The following is a 25,775-nucleotide window of genomic DNA, read 5'->3' as shown; positions in this document are numbered from 1 at the left end:
GTTATCTTTGATGAATTGGCATATTTAATGTGCGCGCTAATAAGCGCAATGACGTTACGTAAAACGTTAGATAAACGGTGGGAGACGTTACGTGAACGCCATTCGGTCGCATGTGATCCGTTGGAAACGTTTGCTCCAAAGTGGAAATAAAACCATCTCTTAGGTAAGTTTTTGTTAACATAATGAGGGCAACACTTCTGCTTCTTCTACTACTTTTCTTATGATGTTACCACTACCACCACTGCAGCTACTCTGTTAATAGTAATAATAATTGTTATTATTATTGTTTTTGTTATTAGTATTGTTGTTGTTGTTGTAAATATTATTGCATCCCTATGTCAAAACTGTGCTTTTGTGTGCACGATGTCTCTTATTAACTAGTTTTTAAATCCATAAATAAAAACTGTTAAAATATAAATTGGTAGTGTTTGATGAAAAGTAGATGATAATATATACGCTAGGATTTTACTTTGATTTATTTTTACGCGAACTATTATAAGGTGATATAGATATAACCACAAATGTTTGTTTAGCCTAAATAACTACACTATTTTGATTGATAGCTGAACTCTAGTTTAATCATTGTGTAGCCATTGTAAATTTGCAATGGTTTTTTTTGGTTATTAAATGATAAATAAAAAACCTAACAAGACCACAGGTGGTTAGCGTGTGGCTATGATATTAATTGTGAAATTATAGTGAAATTATCATTTTGAATGATAAATAATCAGATTATAACGAAAAATCAACTTTTCTGAAAAAAATTCACTATCAAATATATATTTATCATTTTGAATGATAAATAATCTGATTATAACGAAAAATCAACTTTTCTGGAAAAAAATTCACTATCAAATATTTGATAGTGATTTTTTTTCTTTAGAAAAGTTGATTTTTCGTTATAATCTGATTATTTATCATTCAAAATGATAATTTCACTAATTAATATCATATCCATACGCTAACCACCTGTCAACAAGACCAATCGCGATACAGCGGCTATCTCCAGACTCCTAAATCGTCTGCGGATCCAGTGAGCTAACAAGACATACCCGACATAAAAGGCGAAGCCTCGAATAGTTAACGTGCGACTTAAATAAACTGGGCTTTCGCTTACTCTTTCACACACAGGTAGCAGTATCATAAATTTGCCCCCCCCCTTGACCCTTCCCCCCTCGAGCTTACCCCAGAGGTTCCAGATTGTTAAATGTACACCTATTGTGTATGGTATAGGTATTATATAGAGGTATTTTTTCAAACTGTGTATTTGTGTCAATATTAGTTGTTGAAAAGTCAAACCATACACAAAAAGATGTACATTTAGTGTACATTTAACAATCTGGAACCCTGGGGTAGGCTCGGGGGGGGGGGGGGGTGAGTAGGTTCCGGATGGGGATGCAAATTTATGCCTGTGCTTTCACCACCCAGAATACCTATGCTTGTCGAGGACCAGTTGCCGATGGAAGCTACTACCTACATGTATATTATACACTGGGCTCAAAGCATGTGCTAGGGTGTTGCCCAAGGCAAACCTTTGTTGCAATAATTCAACCCCCAGCTATTGACCCTCCGGGTCGCTGAGCTGTACGTATGTACTCATAAAAGCTCACACTCTGGACTCAACCGGCTTTTGATTGCATAAACCATCTACTCTTTACGGAGACTCCGGAGATGGACGAAGTGTTACGATTTAAAAGTTCAGAGCATTCAAGAAGAACTAAGGCTAATCTGGGATAATTCTTAACGCACATGCATTAACCCTTTCAATGCTGGAACCGAATTTTGAAGGCCTTTGCAAACAGTTTGGATCCTGATGAGACGCCACAGAACGTGGCGTCTCATCAGGATCCAAACTGTTTGCTTTTCTGATAGTATTCTTTGAAAAAAATCTAAGAAAATGCTAATTTTAGAAATTCAACAGACAACATTTTAGCAGACGACAAATTTTCCAGCATGCAAATGGTTAATTCCAGTTTTCCCAGCGGTAGGATCATGTACTCTAAAGTGATGAGTTCGAATGTGTTTTTTTTTATAGCAATTTAAAGTTTCTTCGGCTGCATATTTAGCCTTATTATTTTCGTGATGAACAGCCGACGATTTATCTCAATAAATTTTAGTAATTCAGCCTGCATAGAAAAATGTTACGTGGCAAACAAACGTTTGGTGACGTTGCGGTATAGAATTTTTTTTCTAACAAGCGATTTTGATTAATTTATCGCCGGTGATATTCTAAATTTTTATCATTTTCAAAATGGAATTTTTATAAGGGTAAACGTAACCTACAAGTGAATAGTTTTTTTCCAATTAAACCAGTTATATGTTCGTTTCTCATCCGACACATGTTTCCTCATGCATTCTAAGAAATAGCCGCTTTATTGAAATTCCGTGACTTTAACCAGACAATAACATGCAATTAAAATTTAACGATTGTATTTATTGGTTTCATAAACGAGACAATGTTTACTTGCACATGTTTTAGCATTCGACAATATAAACGACGTGATTTTATGTTCGTGTTTTTTACATCGTTGTATTCATCCCTCATATTATAGAAAAAAAATCCGTTTTTAGAAGATGATGTTGCTAAAATTGACTCAAGCCATGACGAAACCAGTGTGAAACGTAGCTGTATTGGATAAAAGATGCAATAACCCATTTATGCCTAGCGTCTAGAAAAAAGGCCTTGGCAAACAGCGTAGATCCATATGAGACGCAGCATGATGCGGCGTCTCATCAGGGTCTGCGCTGTTTGCTTAAAGGAATTTCTGTACAAAAAATCTAAATGTAGAAATAAATATACTAGACATCCCTTATTTTGGAAATAAATTGATCTAATTTAGAAGGATGAGAGAGTCCACTAGGCATAAATGGGTTAAGGTGCAACTAACGCGAATTGAAGGAAAAACAAAGTTTACGCACAGTATCGGTATCAGTCATTGTAAGACATTTTTTAAAGATCAAAGGACTTTTTGTTGTTTACAGCATGCATTTCACGTGAAACGCATGCATGGCTCGTGCGAAATACCGTGCATGATAAATGACAACAACTGTGCTTGTTCAAGTATCTTTAAATCGATTTAGAATGCCTGAAAGAAATCAAGCCTGTCTTGATCGATGGTGTTCAATAAGCGGATGCATCATGTGTCCACTTTAGTACAATAAGTACCTATCTGCGCTATTTACCGATGTCAGATAGATCTGTGTTACTGATGAGGTGGTGATTTTGCAGTCTAGACGGCAATACAAGATAATCAAATGAAGGTTGATTTTGAAAATCCATTTTGTGGGGGGAGAGGCATACCTTTCTGTCGCTTGTTTCTGAGTACCGCCCAATCCCGGTGCTCGATTGACAGAACTGAGTAAGATACTGTGTTTGGTTAAAAATAAAAATAAAATTAAATAAGGACCATTTGAAACGTATCCCTGGTGTGCTTAGTAACTTTTAAGTCATATATCGTAGGATTTCCGTCATCCATGTGTACTTAAACGAAAGGTCATCTGAGTATTTAAGTCGTGGGAGACGTACTTAATTGCTATTTAAAAGCAAGATACGTGTACTGAACATAGTTTGTGGAATGATTGTATATAATGAAAATTGTATAAAAGAAAGGATTCATTATACCAGCCGTGAGTGCAATAATGTTACATCTGGTTTCATTTAGTTTATGTATTAAAATGTCATAATTTTATTTGATTTAAATTAACACTGACTAAAACGTACCAAAATAAATGTTTAGATTGTCTATAATATACTTGAATTGACATTATTGATAGAATCATTTGTAGCATGTTATATGGCATCACTGACTAGAACTTAAACCACGTGGTCATTCGAAGTTCTGGCAATTTAAGCTATCTATTTTAAGATAATATACTATAATAAGTAAAAATATAGTATACATCTCTAAAAAAAAAACACTGTGTAATAAGTTATGTTAACCAAAATTTATGTGTCTTGTTCTGTGAAAATTGGAAAAAATGCATTTGCGTAAAGTGTCGTCCCATATTAGCCTGTGCAGTCCGCACAGGCTAATCAGGGACGACACTTTCCGCCTAAACTTGATTTTTGGTCAGGAGGGACTTCCTTGAAACTAAAAATACCATACAAGCGGAAAGTGTCGTCCCTGAGTACGCACAGGCTAATCTGGGACGACACTTTACGCACATGCATTTTACCCAATTTCACAGAACAAGACACATATAAGTTTCCGCGTAGTTTTTGCAAGTCATCAAAACTATTTTCTTTTCAACTGAAATTTTTTCAACTGAAATTCGTTCCCTCTAGAATACAGATCGTCGATGTTCTGTCTTCGAAAATGCTGTACAGACCTTCTTGTATTAATTGCCCGTTATGAAGTTATTGTGTGGTAAGCCAGAGAGCACATACTGAAAACATCGTTTTCCCTCGACAGAGCAATCTGTCATGATATAACAATAAATTGATCTTTGTTCTGATAAAACTGGGCATAATTCAAGTGCGTAAAATGTCGTTCCAGATTAGCCTGTGCAGTCCACACAGGCTAATCAGGGTCTATACTTTCCGCCTAAATTGGATCTTTGCTAAAAAAGAAACCTTTAACTTTTAAACAATTCAACGAAAATGTCATAAAAGCGGAAAGCCTCGTCACTTATTAGCCTCTGCAGACTGCACAGGCTAATCTGGTACGACACTTTACGCACATGCATTATGCCCAGTTTTCTCAGAACGCGACTCAATTGAATTGAAAACTGGGCATAATGCATGTGCGTAAAGTGTCGTCCCAGATTAGCCTGTGCAGTTGCAAGTACATTAAAAATTACCGTACAAGAATATACAAATGTGTATTTAATATAATAACGCTTGTTTATTGTAAGCACTGTAAACAGTTCAAACTAGAAAATACAAACACGGGACAGCGCGAATGTCAAACAAGCCTGCTGAGTGATGTAAAACAACGTGCTATTGTCATAAATAAGCATTCGCGTTCATGTTGAAATTAAAATGTAAACCACATTGTAAGACAATCGTAATTGTTATGAAACGAGAAAATTTGACTCGCTCGACCCATCGACAGACCCATATTCGTCCGTAATGTGTTTATATATAATAATTGTCAGGCCCGATGTCTATAGTTGGTATATCGGAATAAGTTTGGTGTAATAACGAATCAATATGTTATTTCACTTGTGGTCATATAACAAGAAAATTTACCGTTATATTTTCATTATCTTCACGCATTTGTTGTTCAACGCACACCTTTGTCGGAAAAACTGAATATCTGTGTAGATGATAATGTTAATGATATTTGAAAGATACAAATTCTAATGAATTATAAACGACATAATTCAGTTTGTCGCGTTAAATATTCACTTATCTGTGTGTATTGATTAGTATTGCTCTCGTATATATATATGAATACGTATTAGTGCTTCGTTTCAGATATGGATTTTCAGTCCCTCTGGGGAGTCATGCTCTGCGTCCTGCACGCCCATGGCGCTGTACTTCCGTTCGGCGGCATGTTCACGGTCGGTCCCGTATACAACGTGGAGCCCAACACGGCGTTTCCGTTCGGCGACTTCGGCGCCCCATCTCCACCGCCCGGTCGCTTCCTGCCTGTCGGTTTTCGACCGAAATTCTACTACCGGCCCGGTATGAGGCCCGTGAATCTCACGTGGACCCCCCGCCGCCACTTCCCGTTCGATCGCTTCAACCAGCAGCCGGTGTATCGGGACCATGCCCCTGTTGTCGTCACGCTGCCGAAAACGCCTAAAAAGAAAACATCAGTAATCAGCGGTCCCTTGAAGGATGTGGTTCCGCATCCCAAACCCCAACATAACGCAAACAAGGAAAAGAAGCGTGCGAGGATGCGAGCGGTGGCTTCGGCAAAAAGCTTTCCTGGCAATCTGCAGAACACGGCTCTGGAAATCAACCTGTTGCAGCAATAAAGCATTTTATACATTAAATAAAGTATTTCATTGAATTTATAATTATAGTCTTTCATTCGAACAATGCCTAGATTCGGACATCGAACCCTAAGAAATTCTTGACTCTGTAATCGATGGACTAATCATATGAACAGAACTGCATTTCCGGTAAACTTGATCTAGTCAGTCACTCTAAAAATGTTCATTTCACGTAAATAATCAATCTCCTCGAGTTGTCGTGCCATGCTCTCACATACAATCTTTGCCATCACAAGAAAATCGTTCCAGATTTGCTAGGATTTTAGTTTCTTTTATTAAGTATTGTATTATGAAAAGTAGTATCATTTTCTTTTATATTTTGAAAATAGCGTATAAGTTGAGGTTCAAAATATTTAATTCATTAACTTATCGAACAAATAACAACAATTAAAGTATTTACCACGTGGCTAGGCTATCATCACGTGGTTGGTTATGAAGGCAGGGATTTGATCCAGCAATGCTGGTCCCAATAACATCTCGGCGCGAAGATTGTTAAATAATTTGCTCAATGGATACCAGTGAAAGGGTGGGGCTTATTCCTCTCAGGATATGGCCTTTTTATTTCGCACGTTTGAGTGTTTGATAACAGTTTTCGTAATTTCTTATTATAATGGTCAAGAATGGAAACCCAAAAAAATAATCCTATCATGTGCATGTGAACTGTTGGTGTTTTGGTGTTTTTCGGAACCTTTTCTGTGGATGCAAAAAAGGTATACATCTATCCTTATTGTCTTTCTTATTTGGTCAGTTTCCAAGGTTTTACCATGCGCAAATCAATCGTTTTTTTGTTAATATATTGAAACTAAAAATAGGGATGGTTGCTGTTTTCTGCCGGTTTCAATGTAGTCATTTTTTTCGACATTTTGTAGATCACTCATTGGATGTGGTTTTAATATTCATTACATTACACGTTTAAAGCTTTTGTGTGAATATTTAACACGATTTCGAGTTTCCATCTAGTGCGTTGCAATGCATATTAAAATAACAACGGATTCCATCTAGATCTGTGTAATATTTTCGTGATCTTTAAAACATAATGTTTAAACATTGCATGGTTTTGATGTTAAGTTAATAATATTGACACAATATTGTCTCAGTGATTTGGATGCTACAAGATATATTCCATGTATAGTGTTGTATTTGTATCTATTTATATTTATAAAATCGAACACATGTCACCTCATACATTTATGGATATATTAGGGCATATACTTTTCATGTTTACGCGCTTATGTTGAAAAATAATTTATCAAATTGTTTGTCTTCAGGTAGCCAGCATTGCTTTGTATATCGTGGTTTTGCATACATTCATATATTTTCAGCCAATATAATATAATGTAATCATACTCACATATTTATTCGTGACCGTGTTTATATTTAAAATGGCTTGAACTTTTCTTTTATGAAATTAGGTCAAGCCACACAAAAATAATCTATCTACTATGTAACTACAGCTTAACACATACATATATATACTCGCGGCCCATATCTGAATGTAAATACCATGTAACTATTTGTTATGCGCTTATCATGTTGAAGTTTCATGTTAAAATATCGCTGCTTTTGTTTTACATGTCATCATGTATATTTCATGCGTCCATCGTTTTATCAGAGGTAAGATCTACTGTCGACAGTGTAATATTATGCAAAAGCATGACAAACATAAACGAATAAGTTAGATTTATTTACCATAACGTTAAACATGTGTATATTGTGTAGTTGTTTTGTTGTTATTATTTCCGATTTTTCTAGGTAAGACACTGAAAGGAAATTCATCCTCAAAATGTAATGCTCAATTCATTTTTGTTAAAATACATTAAGAAAGCAAATAACAGCGGCATTCTCTTCTTTATTTATGGAATCAAATAAATCAATAAATATTCCCCCAAGTGTAAGTCTTTGTTCTTTGTGGTATCAATTATAACAACAGCAACTAGATCTATACAGTGGATAACAGATGGAAATGACTACAAATTGCACTGGTGTGACACATTTTTTAATATCGGAGGAAATCAGAAATGTGGTGAAACGTATTTCATGATAAGTACATAATTCATCAAACGCCTTAAATTCAACGCAATAAATTTCAATCACGAAAGTTGTTATTCATCACCATTACAATCGAACAATAAATTTTTATCAAGAAAGGTGTGATTCATCAACATTAAAACCCTAATTAATGTGGGCCTAGTGTGCCGCAACGAAAGTGTTATTTTGACTGGTCCAATTCGACGGAAAAGATGTAGGAAGATACAAGCAAACATTAAGAGGTTCAATGTAATGTTGGGTATACATCACATAACGTTTTAGCATTTCTGCTAAAAAAGGGGCAAACACGGGGCGGTATTCACGAAGCCTCTTTCGTCAATTCTTTAATATGTACTCCAGTAATATATTTCAATATAAAATGAATTTCTTCGTCAAAAATGCATTTTTTTTAAAACATGGTTGACATTTTCAAGTATTCTTTTTTCAGTATTTGATGTGTTGTTTTTTTGCATAGAATGAGCCAACTGCTGAAATAAGAATATGAGATTTACGGAAAATGACATTGAAATGCAGAATGAGCACCACATTACATTACTACACTGACGTACACAAATCTTTGCCACCATTCAGTTTTGAATGGTCGATCCAAAGAATTTTATGGATGTGAGTTAGCGTTATCGGTTGTTAATATTTAATTATCAACACTAAAAGTGAATCGAATGGCGAATAGCAAGTTACGAGTAAACATTTGTGCTACTTTATAGTGTACTACCCATTTGCATTATAAGCACATCCGTAATGAAAGCACAATTCTTTCCAGGTCAACATTCAAAAAGAGCCAAATTAAAGTTAACGCGTTAAATAAGTCAGCCACGTGTTACAGTGTTTTTATTAGATATACATTGTGTAGTTGCGTTTTGTTTAAATTAGATATACATTGTGTAGTTGCGTTTTGTTTAAATTAGATATACATTGTGTAGTTGCGTTTTGTTTAAATTATATATACATTGTGCAGTTGCGTTTTGTTTAAATTAGATATACATTGTGTAGTTGCGTTTTGTTTAAATTAGATATACATTGTGTAGTTGCGTTTTGTTTAAATTAGATATACATTGTGTAGTTGCGTAGATATACATTGTGTAGTTGCGTTTTGTTTAAATTAGATATACATTGTGTAGTTGGGTTTTGTTTAAATTAGATATACATTGTGTAGATGCGTTTTGTTTAAATTAGATATATATTTGTGTAGTTGCGTTTTTTATATTAGATATACATTGTGTAGTTGCGTTTTATATATTAGATATACATTGTGTAGTTGCGTTTTTTTATATTAGATATACATTGGGAAGTTGCGTTTTTTTATATTAGATATACATTGTGTAGTTGCGTTTTTTTAAATAAGGTATACATTGTGTAGTTGCGTTTTTTTATATAAGATATACTTTGTGTAGTTGTGTTTTGTTTAAATTAGATATACATTGTGTAGTTGCGTTTTTTATATTAGATACCCATTGTGTAGTTGCGTTTTGTTTAAATTAGATATACATTGTGTAGTTGCGTTTTGTTTAAATTAGATATGCACTGTGTAGTTGCGTTTTGTTTAAAGTAGACATACATTGTGTAGTTGCGTTTTGTTTTAATTAGATATACATTGTGCAGTTGCGTTTTGTTAAAATTAGAAAAACATTGTGTAGTTGCGTTTTTATATTAGATATACATTGTGTTGTTGCGTTTTTTATATTAGATATACATTGTGTTGTTGCGTTTTTTCATATTAGATATACATTGTATAGTTGCGTTTTGTTTAAATTAGATATACATTGTGTAGTTGCGTTTTGTTTAAATTAGATATACATTGTGTAGTTGCGTTTTGGTTAAATAAGATATACATTGTGTGGTTGCGTTTTTTTATATTAGATATACTAGAACATTGTGTAGTTGCGTTTTTTATATTAGATATACATTGTGTAGTTGCGTTTTTTATATAAGATATACATTGTGTAGTTGCGTTTTTATATTAGATATACATTGTGGAGTTGCGTTTTTTATATTAGATATACATTGTGTAGTTGCGTTTTTTATATTAGATATACATTGAGTAGTTGCTGTTTTTTTATATTTGATATACATTGTGTAGTTGCGTTTTTTATATTAGATATACAGTGTGTAGTTGCGTTTTTTATATAAGATATACATTGTGTAGTTGCGTTTTGTTTATATTAGATATACATAGTGTAGTTGTGGTTTTTTATATTAGATATACATTGTGCAGTTGCGTTTTTTAATATAAGATATACATTGTGTAGTTGCGGTTTTTATATTAGATATACATCGTGTTGTTGCGTTTTTTATATTAGATATACATCGTGTAGTTGCGTTTTTTTATTAGATATGCATTGGATAGTTGCGGTTTTTATATTAGATATACATCGTTTAGTTGCGAATTTTTTATATTAGATATACACTGTGAAGTTGCGTTTTTTAGATTAGATATACATTGTTTAGTTGCGGTTTTTATATTAGATATAGATTGTGTAGTTGCGATTTTTATATAAGTTATACATTGTGTAGTTGCGTTTTTTTATATTAGATATACATTGTGTAGTTGCGTTTTTTTATATTAGATGTACATTGTGTAGGTGCGTTTTTCATATTAGATATACATTGTGTAGTTGCGTTTCTTATATCAGATATACATTGTGTAGTTGCGTTTTTTATATTAGACATACATTGTGTAGTTGCGTTTTTTATATTAGACATACACCGTGTAGTTACTGTTTTGTATATTAGATATACATTGTGTAGTTGCGTTTTTAATATTAGATATACATTGTGTAGTTGCGTTTTTTATATTAGATATACATTGTGTAGTTGCGTTTTTTATATTAGATATACATTGTGTAGTTGCGGTTTTTTATATTAGTTATACATTGTGTAGTTGCGTTTTTTGTTATTAGATATACATTGTGTAGTTGCGTTTTTAATATTAGATATACATTGTGTATTTGCGTTTTTTATATTAGATATACATTGTGTAGTTGCGGATTTTTATATTAGATATACAGTATGTAGTTGCATCAATTCAACTCTCAGTTTTATAACCCAAAGGGTCCCAGAGCCGTCACAGCAAAAATGTACCAAAGGCTATGGGAGTCCGTTTATACGGACTACATATTGTAATGCAGAGGGTTGGGCACTAAGGTTAGCTGTAGCTGTCACGTACCGGTAGTGCATCTCTACGAACTACCACCGAACAGAAATAGCTTCCAAAATTCGCGTGTTATCAATATGTACTGTTTTCTTTCATACGCTTGAAGATCTTCAGAAGTTCAGTATCATCGTGCACATAATCCGTAATAAAAACAAAAGTTTCTGCCACGAGCAGCTATATATAGTATGTATAATACATAAGATATTTTGCTATTATTTCGGCGCGAAATTATTCATAAAAATGCCCCAGAAAATATGGCTCATTTGGTCATTGTCGACCTGAAATAGCCCACAAGTCACCCGGGGTTGACTAGAAGCCTATTCATGTCACCCTGGGCTGACTTCAAGCCGATACATGTCACCCTGGGGTTACATGAAGCCGATTCTATTCCCCCGGGGTTGACAAGCGTCGGCATGAAGTCACCCAGGGTGACATGAATCGGCTTCTATTCAACCCGGGTGACTTGTGGGCCATTTCAGGTCGACAATGACCCAATGTGTGAAAATATGTCAGAGGGGAATACAATTTTATTTGAAGCGTGTCGGAGAAATCGGGGTTAATGCACGTGCGTAGTATATGATCAGCCTACGTCATTCCGCTCTTGTTGTGTTTGTTTTTATCCTGTAAATGTCATACATTAATTAAACTTGAAGGAGAAAGTTCCGACCTCACGGGTTGGCTGGTGCGATACATTTGAAACAAACCGGTATAGCCAAGTTCCGCCTAATTTGTGGTGCGACACTTATCACATATTTCATACAAACAGGAATTACCAAGTTCCGCCTAATTGGTGGTGCGACACTTAGCACACATTTAATACAAACAGGAATTACCAAGTTCCGCCTAATTTGTGGTGCGACACTTAGCACACATTTCATACAAACCGGAAATACCAAGTTCCGCCTAATTTGTGGTGCGTCGCTAAGCACACATTTGATACCAACCAGCATAAACAAGTTCCGCCTAATTTGTGGTGCGATACTTAGCAAACATTTGATACAAACCAGCATTACCAAGTTCCGCCAAATTTGTGGTGTGACACTTAGCACACATTTGATACAAACCAGCATTACCAAGTTCCGCCTAATTTGTGGTGCGATACTTTGCACCAGTTTGATATAAACCAGCATTACAAAGTTCCGCCTAATCTTTGGTGGGATACTAAGCACAATATTGATACAAACCTTCATTACGAAGTTCCGCCTAATTTGTGGTGGGATACTTAGCACACATTTCATACAAACCGAAATTACGAAGTTCCGCCTAATTTGTGGTGCGACACTTAGCACACATATGATACAAACCAGCATAACCAAGTTCCGCCTAATTTGTGGTGCGATTCTTAGCACACATTTGATGCAAACCAGCATTCCCAAGTTCCGCCTAATATGTGGTGCGACACTTAGCACACATTTCATACAAACCAGCATACCAAGTTCCGCCTAATTTGTGGTGTGACACTTAGCACACATTGGATGCAAACCAGCATTACTAAGTTCCGCCTAATTTGTGGTGCGATACTTAGCACACATTTCATACAAAACGGAATTATGAAGTTCCGCCTTATTTGTGGTGCGACACTTAGCTCACATTTGATGCAAACCAGCATTCCCAAGTTCCGCCTAATTTGTGGTGCGACACTTAGCACACATTGGATGCAAACCAGCATTCCCAAGTTCCGCCTAATTTGTGGTGCGACACTTAGCACACATTTGATACAAACCAGTATTACCAAGTTCCGCCTAATTATATAAAATCAGAAATATTTAATTTTATATGGGACGGTAAACCTGATAAAATTAAACGAACTCAGTTAATTCAATCTGTAGAAAATGGAGGTATCAAATTAACGGACATTGACTCATTCTTGAATGCAATCAAATGCGGCTGGGTTAAAAGATACCTAGATAATACCAGAAAATCTTTAAAAAATATGGTGACTCCTTACTTTTTGAATTTAATATTGACAATAATGTTTAGATGAAATTTCAACCAAAAACATATTTCTATCGAATGTTCTATCGGCATGGTGTAAAGTTACTTATAATTTAGAAACCAAAATAAACAGTAGAACTATTTTATGGAACACTAAAGATATAACTACAAACAATAAAAAGTTTTTCTATAAACATTGGTTTGAACAAAACATAAAATATGTAGATCAATTGTGCGAATACAGAATAAACGACTTCTATTCTTTTGAAAACATATGCTGCATATACGGAATACCTACAAGTAATTTCCTGATGTACTACACATTGATCAAAAGTATACCCATACATATTAAAGCTGCTACCAATACGATTAACACACCATGTACTCAAAAAAACATTCGTAGAAAACATAACTTCAAAACAAAATAAACGAACAAAATATTTTACACACTTCAAATTAAAAACCCTGCCGAAATCTCAAAAGCTCAAACTAAATGGCAAAACCTTCTTGGAGAAAAAGAACTTAATTGGAAACAAATATTTATCATGCCGTATAAAACAACTATTGATAGCACACTGAGAAATTTTCAATATAAATATATCCATAGAATCATAGCTACAAATAAGTATCTTTTTAAGTGCAACCTATCCAACACTAATCTATGTGATATGTGTAGTGAACATATTGAAACAATAGAATACCTTTTCTGGGAGTGTAAACATATTCAATCTCTATGGAATCAATTGACAACTTTTCTAGAGAAACATCAATTAAGAATAAAACTGTTTCTCTTAAATATCAGTTTCGGTGCAAATACTTTTAAAATACCAGAAATTAATAACACTGTTAACCACATTATTATATTAATGAAATATTTCATATTCAGCATGAAATATAAACAAGAGGGCCATGATGGCCCTGAATCGCTCACCTGACTAACCTTGCTTCATGAACTTAAATTTTATTAGACCCATATACAATCCCAAGCCAAATTTCATTTATTAATACATTCTGACAAAATTTCATTTAGACGTGATGAAAACTGTGACCTCTTTCATCTACACAAGGTTTTACTAGAATTTGCCCGGTGACCTAATTTTTGACCCCAGATGACCCATATACGATCCAAAATCAGATATTATCAAGATAAACATTCTGACCATATTTCATTAAAATCATATGAAAACTATGACCTCTATTGTCTTCACAAAGTTTTTCTATGATTTGACCTAGTTTTTGAACCCAGATGACCCTAATACAATCCCAACCCAGATTTCATCAAGATTAATATTCTGGCCAAATTTCATAAAGATTTAATGAAAACTGTGACCTCTACTGTCTACAAAAGTTTGTTTTTTTAATCTGACCTAGTTTTTGACCCTAGATGACCCAAAGTCAATCCCAATCCAGATTTTAATAAGACAAACATTCTGACTATATTTCAATAAAATCTGATGAAAACTGTGACCTCTATAGTCTACACAAGGTTTTTCTATTATTTGACCAAGTGCCTAGTTGCTGACCCCAGATGACCCAAATACAATCCAAACAGGGCTCCTCTTGCCCAAAAATGTCTGTGGCCAACATTTTAGCCAAATGGAATTTTGTGTAGCCAAATTTTAGAAACTGTAGCCAAAGTTTTAGCAAAGCATTTGCAGGGGTCAAAGTTGGATTTTTTGAAAATCCTGAACTTAAAGCTGGGGGCCAGGGGGCCGCAGGGCCCTCGGTGGGTCCAGGGGACAAGGGGGCCAGAGGCCCCCATAGCTCCTGGATTCGACACATTTAAAGGGTGCCTGCACCTGTTCTGGTGATTCTATTTTCTTAAAAAAAAAACATACACACATGTTTAAAAATCTTCATGTATTTGATAAAGAACACAAAGTTAGTCAAAAGGCAATTCATTCACATGCACCCTTTGTCTGGCATGGACTCGACTGCAGGTGTTGCTTTTGAAGAACCAGATAAAACCTGTAACAGTGGTTACAAATTATATTTTTCACACATACTTTAAAAAAGTCAATAATACATGTTTAATTAATGCAGAATCAAATGTCACCATTTATATTCACAGAATCATGCTGCCAGAAGCCTCCACATACACCTAAGAAAATTGGGTATGGTGGCTTCGGCTAAACAGTTAAAATTGAAAATTTCAGCATGGGTTCCCCTAGTTTTTATCCCAATCGTTGTTTGAATGCTAAATAATTGTATCCTGGTGTGACCCAAATTTGACGATGTAACGGTTACATGAAGCAATATTTAGCAAATAATTTAAGAAATAATGAATGTTTAATAGCACAAAATAATAATTTTAAACTCGGCTGTATTACTTTGAAATGATTCCAAGACAATAATCATCCATTTAATCGATAAAAATAGAACATCGTCGAATTAAGGTGTCGGCGAATTTGGATTACGGTAGGTTGCCCAACATTTCTTGTTGCTGGGCTCATATGTTGGGGACAATAAAACATTTTATTTAACTAAAAAAGACCTGTCCCATTCAGCAAAAATGGCGTATTTGATCGTATTTTCAATTACTGTTAAAATTCTTTTCCTGATTTATGCTTTATTCAAAGGTCAAAATGTTTTAAAAGCTCACAATCAATGAATCATACGTTATTAATAAAAAAAATTGGCAAATTTGCTAGATCTATCTTGCCGATTTTTGATGCAAAACAACCTAAACAGTAAACTTTAGCAACAGAAAATACGACCAAATTCGGGGTGTTAGTTTAAAAAAATAAAAACCCTACCTGGTTGGTCTTGATGGTTCTTATATTCTTTATGTGATAAGGGCCCTCTGCGTGGAGACGCAATGCCTTCTTCCCACAAGACTGATAATTCAGGGTTTTCTTACAAATTTTTCAAACCGCTCTTCCACAAAGCTTCCACTTTTCTCAACCAGTTCACTACCCGCCCGTAGACTACAGCGGGGAATGGCCACCCATTATAAACTGTACGCTGAAGTTTCTTTAGCTACCAACAGGCAAGTATCTCGTTGCCATTTTTCTCAACTTAAGTCTTAACACAGCTTCCCATTCGGCATCAAATATACGCAAAAAGTACTCAATTTGATTTAAATCGGCAGCAATCTTTAATCTTTAATCAGATGAAATTGTTTATTTAGTCCTCTACGATGTACGATTTGTTTACGATTTGTTTTCACATCAGTAATTTGTCTCGATGACCGGTGTTAATGCCGACTTCGTATGAATTTTTCAGGTCAATAACACGGCGATGTATTGATGCACAGTCTACAGCTGAAAGCGGTTAATATCTGGGACGGCATGTCAGGAAAAAAATCAATACCGATAATTCGCATTGTTCATTAATTAAGCAACGATTAATAACACTTATCCTTTATGGATTTTCATGAAAGAAAAAACATAATAAAGACAATTTTATTCTCTTTAATCTGATATATAAACAAGTTTGGAAAGAATTGGATGAAAAATTTGGACTTTATTGCATAAACACCATTTTCTCAATTCAAGGGGAGGTAATTCTGTACTTCATGGACCAATAATGCTCATTTTTTGTAGGGTTCGTGTCCTCATTGATATAAACACACTGTGCACATTTGGAAAGGATCGGACAAAAAATGTGGAAGATTTTTGGAAGTTTTCACAAAATAGGCAAAAACGAATAAACATGCAAAGTTCAACGAGCTCCTGCGGCCATGTTTTTTGACGAATCAAATTACTTTGAACAACTTTTTCAGGGGAGCCTTCAAAGGTCATCCCTGTGAATTTTTTTGAAAATCTGATGAGCGGTTTCTGACAAGAAGATTTTTTAAGGTTTTTACCATATATGGTCATGGCGGCCATCTTGGTTATGTGATCAAATTTTTTTTAACAATTCGTTTGTCCCATGACCTAGGGATGCTCCACATGAAAATTAGTTGAAATTGGCTCAATGGTTTAGTAGAAGAAGATGTTTACAAATTGTTTACAGACAGACAGACAGACGGACGGACAGACGCCGGACGCTGATTGATCATAATTGCTCACCCCGAGACCGCTCAGGTGAGCTAAAAACAAAAACCTACTTTGAACTGTTTTATAAATTATTTAAAACTAAAGATCCAAATTGAAAAAGAAAAAGCCCTCAACAACGATACACTTAACATTTTTGAACAAAAATGGAAACACATTAAATTTTCATAATCTAGTCCAGTTGATTATCTACCCCACTTTATGTAACTCATATATAGTTTAATTATTATATATTAAAAAAACATTTATCACAAACATACAAAGCAAAAAACCCACAAACCAACAACCTTTAAATTTAAAGAAAAACACAAGGTAAAAAAATATATATAAATATTAGCATATATTGTATATGTTTAACATTATCATTGCTGCATGTTATAACTTTGTTCTTGCTTATGCACATGTTTACATTATGTTTTATATTGAATAAAAAATAAATAAAAAAAGTGCCGCCTAATTTGTGGTGCGATACTTAGCACACAGTTGATACAAACATGCATTACCAAGTTCTGCCCAAGTTGGTTATTTGGATGCATACGGTACTCAACCTAATTAGAAATCGAATTATTTGGAAAACTGAAGTAGTACGGTACGTATGACGCTTTTAACAGCAGTCAATAGGTTTACGTCAAAAGTATAATACTCACAAATCAATAAACGCCAGATTCACGTTTAAGATCGAGTTTATTGAATATAAAATAAGAAAATCGGGTATAGTCCAGAAAATATCGATTTACGATACAATATGACACAGACATGTATAAATAAAATATCTGATAAAAAAACAGTAGAACTATTTTATGGAACACTAAAGATATAACTACAAACAATAAAAAGTTTTTCTATAAACATTGGTTTGAACAAAACATAAAATATGTAGATCAATTGTGCGAATACAGAATAAACGACTTCTATTCTTTTGAAAACATATGCTACATATACGGAATACCTACAAGTAATTTCCTGATGTACTACACATTGATCAAAAGTATACCCATACATATTAAAGCTGCTACCAATACGATTAACACACCATGTACTCAAAAAAACATTCGTAGAAAACATAACTTCAAAACAAAATAAAACGAACAAAATATTTTACACACTTCAAATTAAAAACCCTGCCGAAATCTCAAAAGCTCAAACTAAATGGCAAAACCTTCTTGGAGAAAAAGAACTTAATTGGAAACAAATATTTATCATGCCGTATAAAACAACTATTGATAGCACACTGAGAAATTTTCAATATAAATATATCCATAGAATCATAGCTACAAATAAGTATCTTTTTAAGTGCAACCTATCCAACACTAATCTATGTGATATGTGTAGTGAACATATTGAAACAATATAATACCTTTTCTGGGAGTGTAAACATATTCAATCTCTATGGAATCAATTGACAACTTTTCTAGAGAAACATCAATTAAGAATAAAACTGTTTCTCTTAAATATCAGTTTCGGTGCAAATACTTTTAAAATACCAGAAATTAATAACACTGTTAACCACATTATTATATTAATGAAATATTTCATATTCAGCATGAAATATAAACAAGAGGGCCATGATGGCCCTGAATCGCTCACCTGACTAACCTTGCTTCATGAACTTAAATTTTATTAGACCCATATACAATCCCAAGCCAAATTTCATTAATTAATACATTCTGACAAAATTTCATTAAGACGTGATGAAAACTGTGACCTCTTTCATCTACACAAGGTTTTACTAGAATTTGCCCGGTGACCTAATTTTTGACCCCAGATGACCCATATACGATCCAAAATCAGATATTATCAAGATAAACATTCTGACCATATTTCATTAAGATCATATGAAAACTATGACCTCTATTGTCTTCACAAAGTTTTTCTATGATTTGACCTAGTTTTTGACCCCAGATGACCCTAATACAATCCCAACCCAGATTTCATCAAGATTAATATTCTGGCTAAATTTCATAAAGATTTAATGAAAACTGTGACCTCTACTGTCTACAAAAGTTTTTTTTTTTAATCTGACCTAGTTTTTGACCCTAGATGACCCAAAGTCAATCCCAATCCAGATTTTAATAAGACAAACATTCTGACTATATTTCAATAAAATCTGATGAAAACTGTGACCTCTATAGTCTACACAAGGTTTTTCTATTATTTGACCAAGTGCCTAGTTGCTGACCCCAGATGACCCAAATACAATCCAAACAGGGCTCCTCTTGCCCAAAAATTTCTGTGGCCAACATTTTAGCCAAATGGAATTTTGTGTAGCCAAATTTTAGAAACTGTAGCCAAAGTTTTAGCAAAGCATTTGCAGGGGTCAAAGTTGGATTTTTTGAAAATCCTGAACTTAAAGCTGGGGGCCAGGGGGCCGCAGGGCCCTCGGTGGGTCCAGGGGACAAGGGGGCCAGAGGCCCCCATAGCTCCTGGATTCGACACATTTAAAGGGTGCCTGTACCTGTTCTGGTGATTCTATTTAAAAAAAAAAAACATACACACATATTTAAAAATCTTCATGTATTTGATAAAGAACACAAAGTTAGTCAAAAGGCAATTCATTCACATGCACCCTCTGTCTGGCATGGACTCGACTGCAGGTGTTGCTTTTGAAGAACCAGATAAAACCTGTAACAGTGGTTACAAATTATATTTTTCACACATACTTTAAAAAAGTCAATAATACATGTTTAATTAATGCAGAATCAAATGTCACCATTTATATTCACAGAATCATGCTGCCAGAAGCCTCCACATACACCTAAGAAAATTGGGTATGGTGGCTTCTGCTAAACATTTAAAATTGAAAATTTCAGCATGGGTTCCCCTAGTTTTTATCCCAATCGTTGTTTGAATGCTAAATAATTGTATCCTGGTGTGACCCAAATTTGACGATGTAACGGTTACATGAAGCAATATTTAGCAAATAATTTAAGAAATAATGAATGTTTAATAGCACAAAATAATAATTTTAAACTCGGCTGTATTACTTTGAAATGATTCCAAGACAATAATCATCCATTTAATCGATAAAAATAGAACATCGTCGAATTAAGGTGTCGGCGAATTTGGATTACGGTAGGTTGCCCAACATTTCTTGCTGCTGGGCTCATATGTTGGGGACAATAAAACATTTTATTTAACTAAAAAAGACCTGTCCCAGTCAGCAAAAATGGCGTATTTGATCGTATTTTCAATTACTGTTAAAATTCTTTTCCTGATTTATGCTTTATTCAAAGGTCAAAATGTTTTAAAAGCTCACAATCAATGAATCATACGTTATTAATAAAAAAAATTGGCAAATTTGCTAGATCTATCTTGCCGATTTTTGATGCAAAACAACCTAAACAGTAAACTTGAGCAACAGAAAATACGACCAAATTCGGGGTGTTAGTTTAAAAAAATAAAAACCCTACCTGGTTGGTCTTGATGGTTCTTATATTCTTTATGTGATAAGGGCCCTCTGCGTGGAGACGCAATGCCTTCTTCCCACAAGACTGATAATTCAGGGTTTTCTTACAAATTTTGCAAACCGCTCTTCCACAAAGCTTCCACTTTTCTCAACCAGTTCACTACCCGCCCGTAGACTACAGCGGGGAATGGCCACCCATTATAAACTGTACGCTGAAGTTTCTTTAGCTACCAACAGGCAAGTATCTCGTTGCCATTTTTCTCAACTTAAGTCTAAACACAGCTTCCCATTCGGCATCAAATATACGCAAAAAATACTCAATTTGATTTAAATCGGCAGCAATCTTTAATCAGATGTAATTGTTTATTTAATCCTCTACGATGTACGATTTGTTTACGATTTGTTTTCACATCAGTAATTTGTCTCGATGACCGGTGTTAATGCCGACTGCGTATGAATTTTTCAGGTCAATAACACGGCGATGTATTGATGCACAGTCTACAGCTGAAAGCGGTTAATATCTGGGACGGCATGTCAGGAAAAAAATCAATACCGATAATTCGCATTGTTCATTAATTAAGCAACGATTAATAACACTTATCCTTTATGGATTTTCATGAAAGAAAAACCATAATAAAGAAAATTTTATTCTCTTTAATCTGATATATAAACAAGTTTGGAAAGAATTGGATGAAAAATTTGGACTTTATTGCATAAACACCATTTTCTCAATTCAAGGGGAGGTAATTCTGTACTTCATGGACCAATAATGCTCATTTTTTGTAGGGTTCGTGTCCTCATTGATATAAAGACACTGTGCAAATTTGGAAAGGATCGGACAAAAAATGTGGAAGATTTTTGAAAGTTTTCACACAATAGGCAAAAACGAATAAACATGCAAAGTTCAACGAGCTCCTGCGGCCATGTTTTTTGACGAATCAAATTACTTTGAACAACTTTTTCAGGGGAGCCTTCAAAGGTCATCCCTGTGAAATTTTTTGAAAATCTGATGAGCGGTTTCTGACAAGAAGATTTTTTAAGGTTTTTACCATATATGGTCATGGCGGCCATCTTGGTTATGTGATCAAAATTTTTTTAACAATTCTTTTGTCCCATGACCTAGGGATGCTCCACATGAAATTTAGTTGAAATTGGCTCAATGGTTTAGTAGAAGAAGATGTTTACAAATTGTTTACAGACAGACAGACAGACAGACGGACGGACAGACGCCGGACGCTGAGTGATCATAATAGCTCACCCCGAGCTATCGCTCAGGTGAGCTAAAATCAAAAACCTACTTTGAACTGTTTTATAAATTATTTAAAACTAAAGATCCAAATTGAAAAAGAAAAAGCCCTCAACAACGATACACTTAACATTTTTGAACAAAAATGGAAACACATTAAATTTTCATAATCTAGTCCAGTTGATTATCTACCCCACTTTATGTAACTCATATATAGTTTAATTATTATATATTAAAAAAACATTTATCACAAACATACAAAGCAAAAAACCCACAAACCAACAACCTTTAAATTTAAAGAAAAACACAAGGTAAAAAAATATATATAAATATTAGCATATATTGTATATGTTTAACATTATCATTGCTGCATGTTATAACTTTGTTCTTGCTTATGCACATGTTTACATTATGTTTTATATTGAATAAAAAATAAATAAAAAAAGTTCCGCCTAATTTGTGGTGCGATACTTAGCACACAGTTGATACGAACCAGCATTACCAAATTCCGCCTAATTTGTGGTGCGACACTTAGCACACATTTGATACAAACATGCATTACCAAGTTCTGCCCAAGTTGGTTATTTGGATGCATACGGTACTCAACCTAATTAGAAATCGAATTATTTGGAAAACTGAAGTAGTACGGTAAGTATGACGCTTTTAACAGCAGTCAATAGGTTTACGTCAAAAGTATAATACTCACAAATCAATAAACGCCAGATTCACGTTTAAGATCGAGTTTATTGAATATAAAATAAGAAAATCGGGTATAGTCCAGAAAATATCGATTTACGATACAATATGACACAGACATGTATAAATAAAATATCTGATAAAAAGTTAGACACACTCTGTATACAATACCCACATTTATTTAAAAATAAGCTGTACATAAAAAGCATGGCTCAAATATAAATATATGAAATTTGTTAACATTTTCACCACAACAGCAACGGTACTACAAGGCACTTTAATTCTAAAGCTAAAAGCAAAATAGCACAACATATAGGAATTAAGCCACTTGATTAACATAGAAAATGCACATCTAAAACATTTCACCATGCTCTGCGAGGGTCTGGTGTTAAAGCAACATTAGACATAAGGCCAGTCACTAAAACCTATCATTTATATACCGTAATCTGGATATTCAAACCAGACATGCTGTGATGAAAAGTTTATATGTTGCTTTGTTTGATTCCCTTCCAGACTTTTTATGGTTAGATTTCCAAAATAAAATTATTTAAATTACACTATTTAAGCAAAAAAACAAAGGGAAATATCTCTAAAAACACTTCAGAGTTATTGCACTCTGCACTTTCTTGAAATGCTATTTGCAGATCTATTTTATTTCATCTTGCTATCTTCAATTCTAACAGAATTAAAGAATCTACAAGAAATAAACAAGGGATAACAACTCTGTAAATACTGAAGATAGAATTATGGTACTTTAACACCACATCTCAAAGCCATTCATCAATATATCAAGTTTCATTTGAATCCATTTAATATTTGACAAGTTATGCTGCAAACAAGAAAATAACATTACATAGTAAAGCTCTTCGCATGGAAACAGAATATTATGCAATACATAGTATATTATACCTTATTGTTTTGAACAAAAAAGGGTAAATCCTTTTATAAATTTGTATCTGAACAATTTACCATTAAAGCACACATGCTATGTTTCACATCAAATATAGTAATGCCAAAAAGTACAACTACAGAAATAAGCTTTATAGAAAGTCCCAATTTTATATAAAAAGTTACGCTTTTTATACCAAAGGTTTATGCAAAACAAAAAGGCCTACGACCCTAGGTCGCTCATTTGAGACCCAAAGTTTTTGCTTTTGGAACCATTTAAGAACCTGGAGGCCGTTTCATAAACAATCGTATTACAATTTGAACATACTAGAGAATTTTGTAATCTTAATAAGTAGACTAACTAGCTCATCATGCTTGTCAAATATATACGGCGCTTGATATGCCAATGTAAATAATTTAACAAGACTATTGCCAAGCAATAAAAGTCCCCTACTGGCTCCACCATTGTCAGAAATTTCACCATTGTCAGAAAATTTTTATTATTTGTTTCCATAGCAACCACAATTTTTGACGTAGGAACAAAATGAAATGACGTGCATAATGTCCATATTGCCATCTATCCATGTTCCAAGTTTCATGAAAAAATATTAAGAACTTTTAAAGTTATCGCAGGATCCAGAAAAACACACCATTTTCAGCACTATTTCTAGCAACCAAAATTTTTGACGTAGGAACAAAATGAAATGACGTGCATAATGTCCATATTGCCATCTATCCATGTTCCAAGTTTCATGACAAAATATTAAGAACTTTTAAAGTTATCGCAGGATCCAGAAAAAAACACCATTTTCAGCACTATTTCTAGTCTATTTGTTGCCATAGCAACCACAATATTTGACGTAGGAACAAATTGAAATGACGTGCGTAATGTCCATATTGCCATCTATCCATGTTCCAAGTTTCATGAAAAAATATTCAGTACTTTTATCGCAGGATCCAGAAAAAAACACAATTTTCAGTACTATTTCTAGTCTATTGGTTGCCATAGCAACCAAAATTTTTGACGTAGGAACAAAATGAAATGGCGTGCATAATGTCCATATTGCCATCTATCCATGTTCCTAGTTTCATGAAAAAATATTAAGAACTTTCAAAGTTATCGCAGGATCCAGAAAAGTGTGATGGACGGACGGAGACAAAACCATAAGTCCCCTCCAGTTAAACCGGTAGGGGACTAATTAGTACTGAAAATTTATAATCATATGATATGGACTAGCAATAATGTTTTGAAAAATGTTTTGTATCGTAAATGTGTACTACAATGGTTATTGAAATGGTCCCCAGGTATAGATGTTATTAAAACTAATGCTCTGAGCAAGATACACCATTATTGGGCAAAAAATGTTACTTCTAGTGTTCCCAAGGATACTTTAACCAAGTAAAAAAACAAAAACACCCAACTTGCGGTCATGTTTTTCAATGGATTAGAACCATTTTATAACTCGTCCCTGATATTATTATATAACATTTTCACAGCATGTTGCATGATAGTTTGGTAATAAATGTGACTTCAAGTCTGAGTGTTAACAGGGTTTCACTATTGAAATATAAGAATACTGGCCCTCCTCTGACTGTCATAGTTTTCAATGGACCTGAACCATAAAATGTTCTAAGCGGACTTTCATCATGATTAGGCAAAAAATGTGACATCTAGAGTGTTAAAAAAGGTCAGGGCCAGGTCAATATTGTTGAGCTACATGTGTACTACATGACAGCATGCAATGTATGGCACTTAACTACAGTGTGACCTTAATTAATTGACAATGTCGATGAGGTAGTGTTCACAAACGTACAGAAAAGACCTTACAGTGTTTGTTATACACTATTACGTATTAATGTGACATTGTACAGCCTAAGTAAGTTAATGTACCTGAATAGAAAAAGTCTCAGTATCTTAGATGGACATTTGCTGTACACAGTTTTACATAATCATCAACATTAACTATCACTGAAGTGATAAAAAAGCACAAATATTCACATAAGCTTAATGTATAATTGGCAATAAGTCAAACAATGGAATGATTGAGAATAAAGGCATATAGTACCAAGGTAATGTAACAAAAGTTACTTTTACATATTAGAAGAACACATCACACCACTGATTGCGCATAAGGATTCATTCAAACATCAACATTCTACAACATTAACTCTTTAATGAACACTGGTCACCACATACTTAAAAGGTTGTACACACATGACTTTGATGAGTTATAAACTGACTTCAACTGTACATTTTTTCAGTGTGCAGCCATTTTAAACAAGTTTACTAAAGAGACCGTCAAAATGTGCCATTGGTAAAAAAAACAAACAATAGTAACAAAAGACAAAACAACAATAAACACATCAAATAATTAAATAATACATATAAACGTCAATGTTACTTTTAATAAGGACTAGAATGAGTAAAAAAACAGATTTATATTGTATTGTGCGTCCATACAA

General features: G+C 34.0%; 1 protein-coding gene across 1 annotated transcript; it reads left to right on the top strand.

Moving 5' to 3' along the window:
* Positions 1 to 7,833, top strand: LOC127860440 (uncharacterized). Its single transcript, XM_052398521.1, has 2 exons — positions 1 to 163; positions 5,420 to 7,833. The coding sequence occupies exon 2, from the start codon at positions 5,422 to 5,424 to the stop codon at positions 5,923 to 5,925; it is 504 nt and encodes a 167-aa protein (XP_052254481.1). The 5' UTR covers positions 1 to 163; positions 5,420 to 5,421; the 3' UTR covers positions 5,926 to 7,833.
* The last annotated feature ends 17,942 nt before the right edge of the window (positions 7,834 to 25,775 follow it).

The sequence above is a fragment of the Dreissena polymorpha genome, chromosome 15 (assembly GCF_020536995.1).
Source record: "Dreissena polymorpha isolate Duluth1 chromosome 15, UMN_Dpol_1.0, whole genome shotgun sequence".
NCBI classification, from domain to species: Eukaryota; Metazoa; Mollusca; class Bivalvia; order Myida; family Dreissenidae; genus Dreissena; species Dreissena polymorpha.
Note: the sequence above shows the minus strand (reverse complement) of the source record. Positions and strands in the feature narration are given on the sequence as shown.

Coding starts and splice junctions, on each gene's coding strand:
- LOC127860440 (XM_052398521.1), top strand. CDS start 5,422: ATGGATTTTCAGTCCCTCTGGGGAGTCATGCTCTGCGTCCTGCACGCC.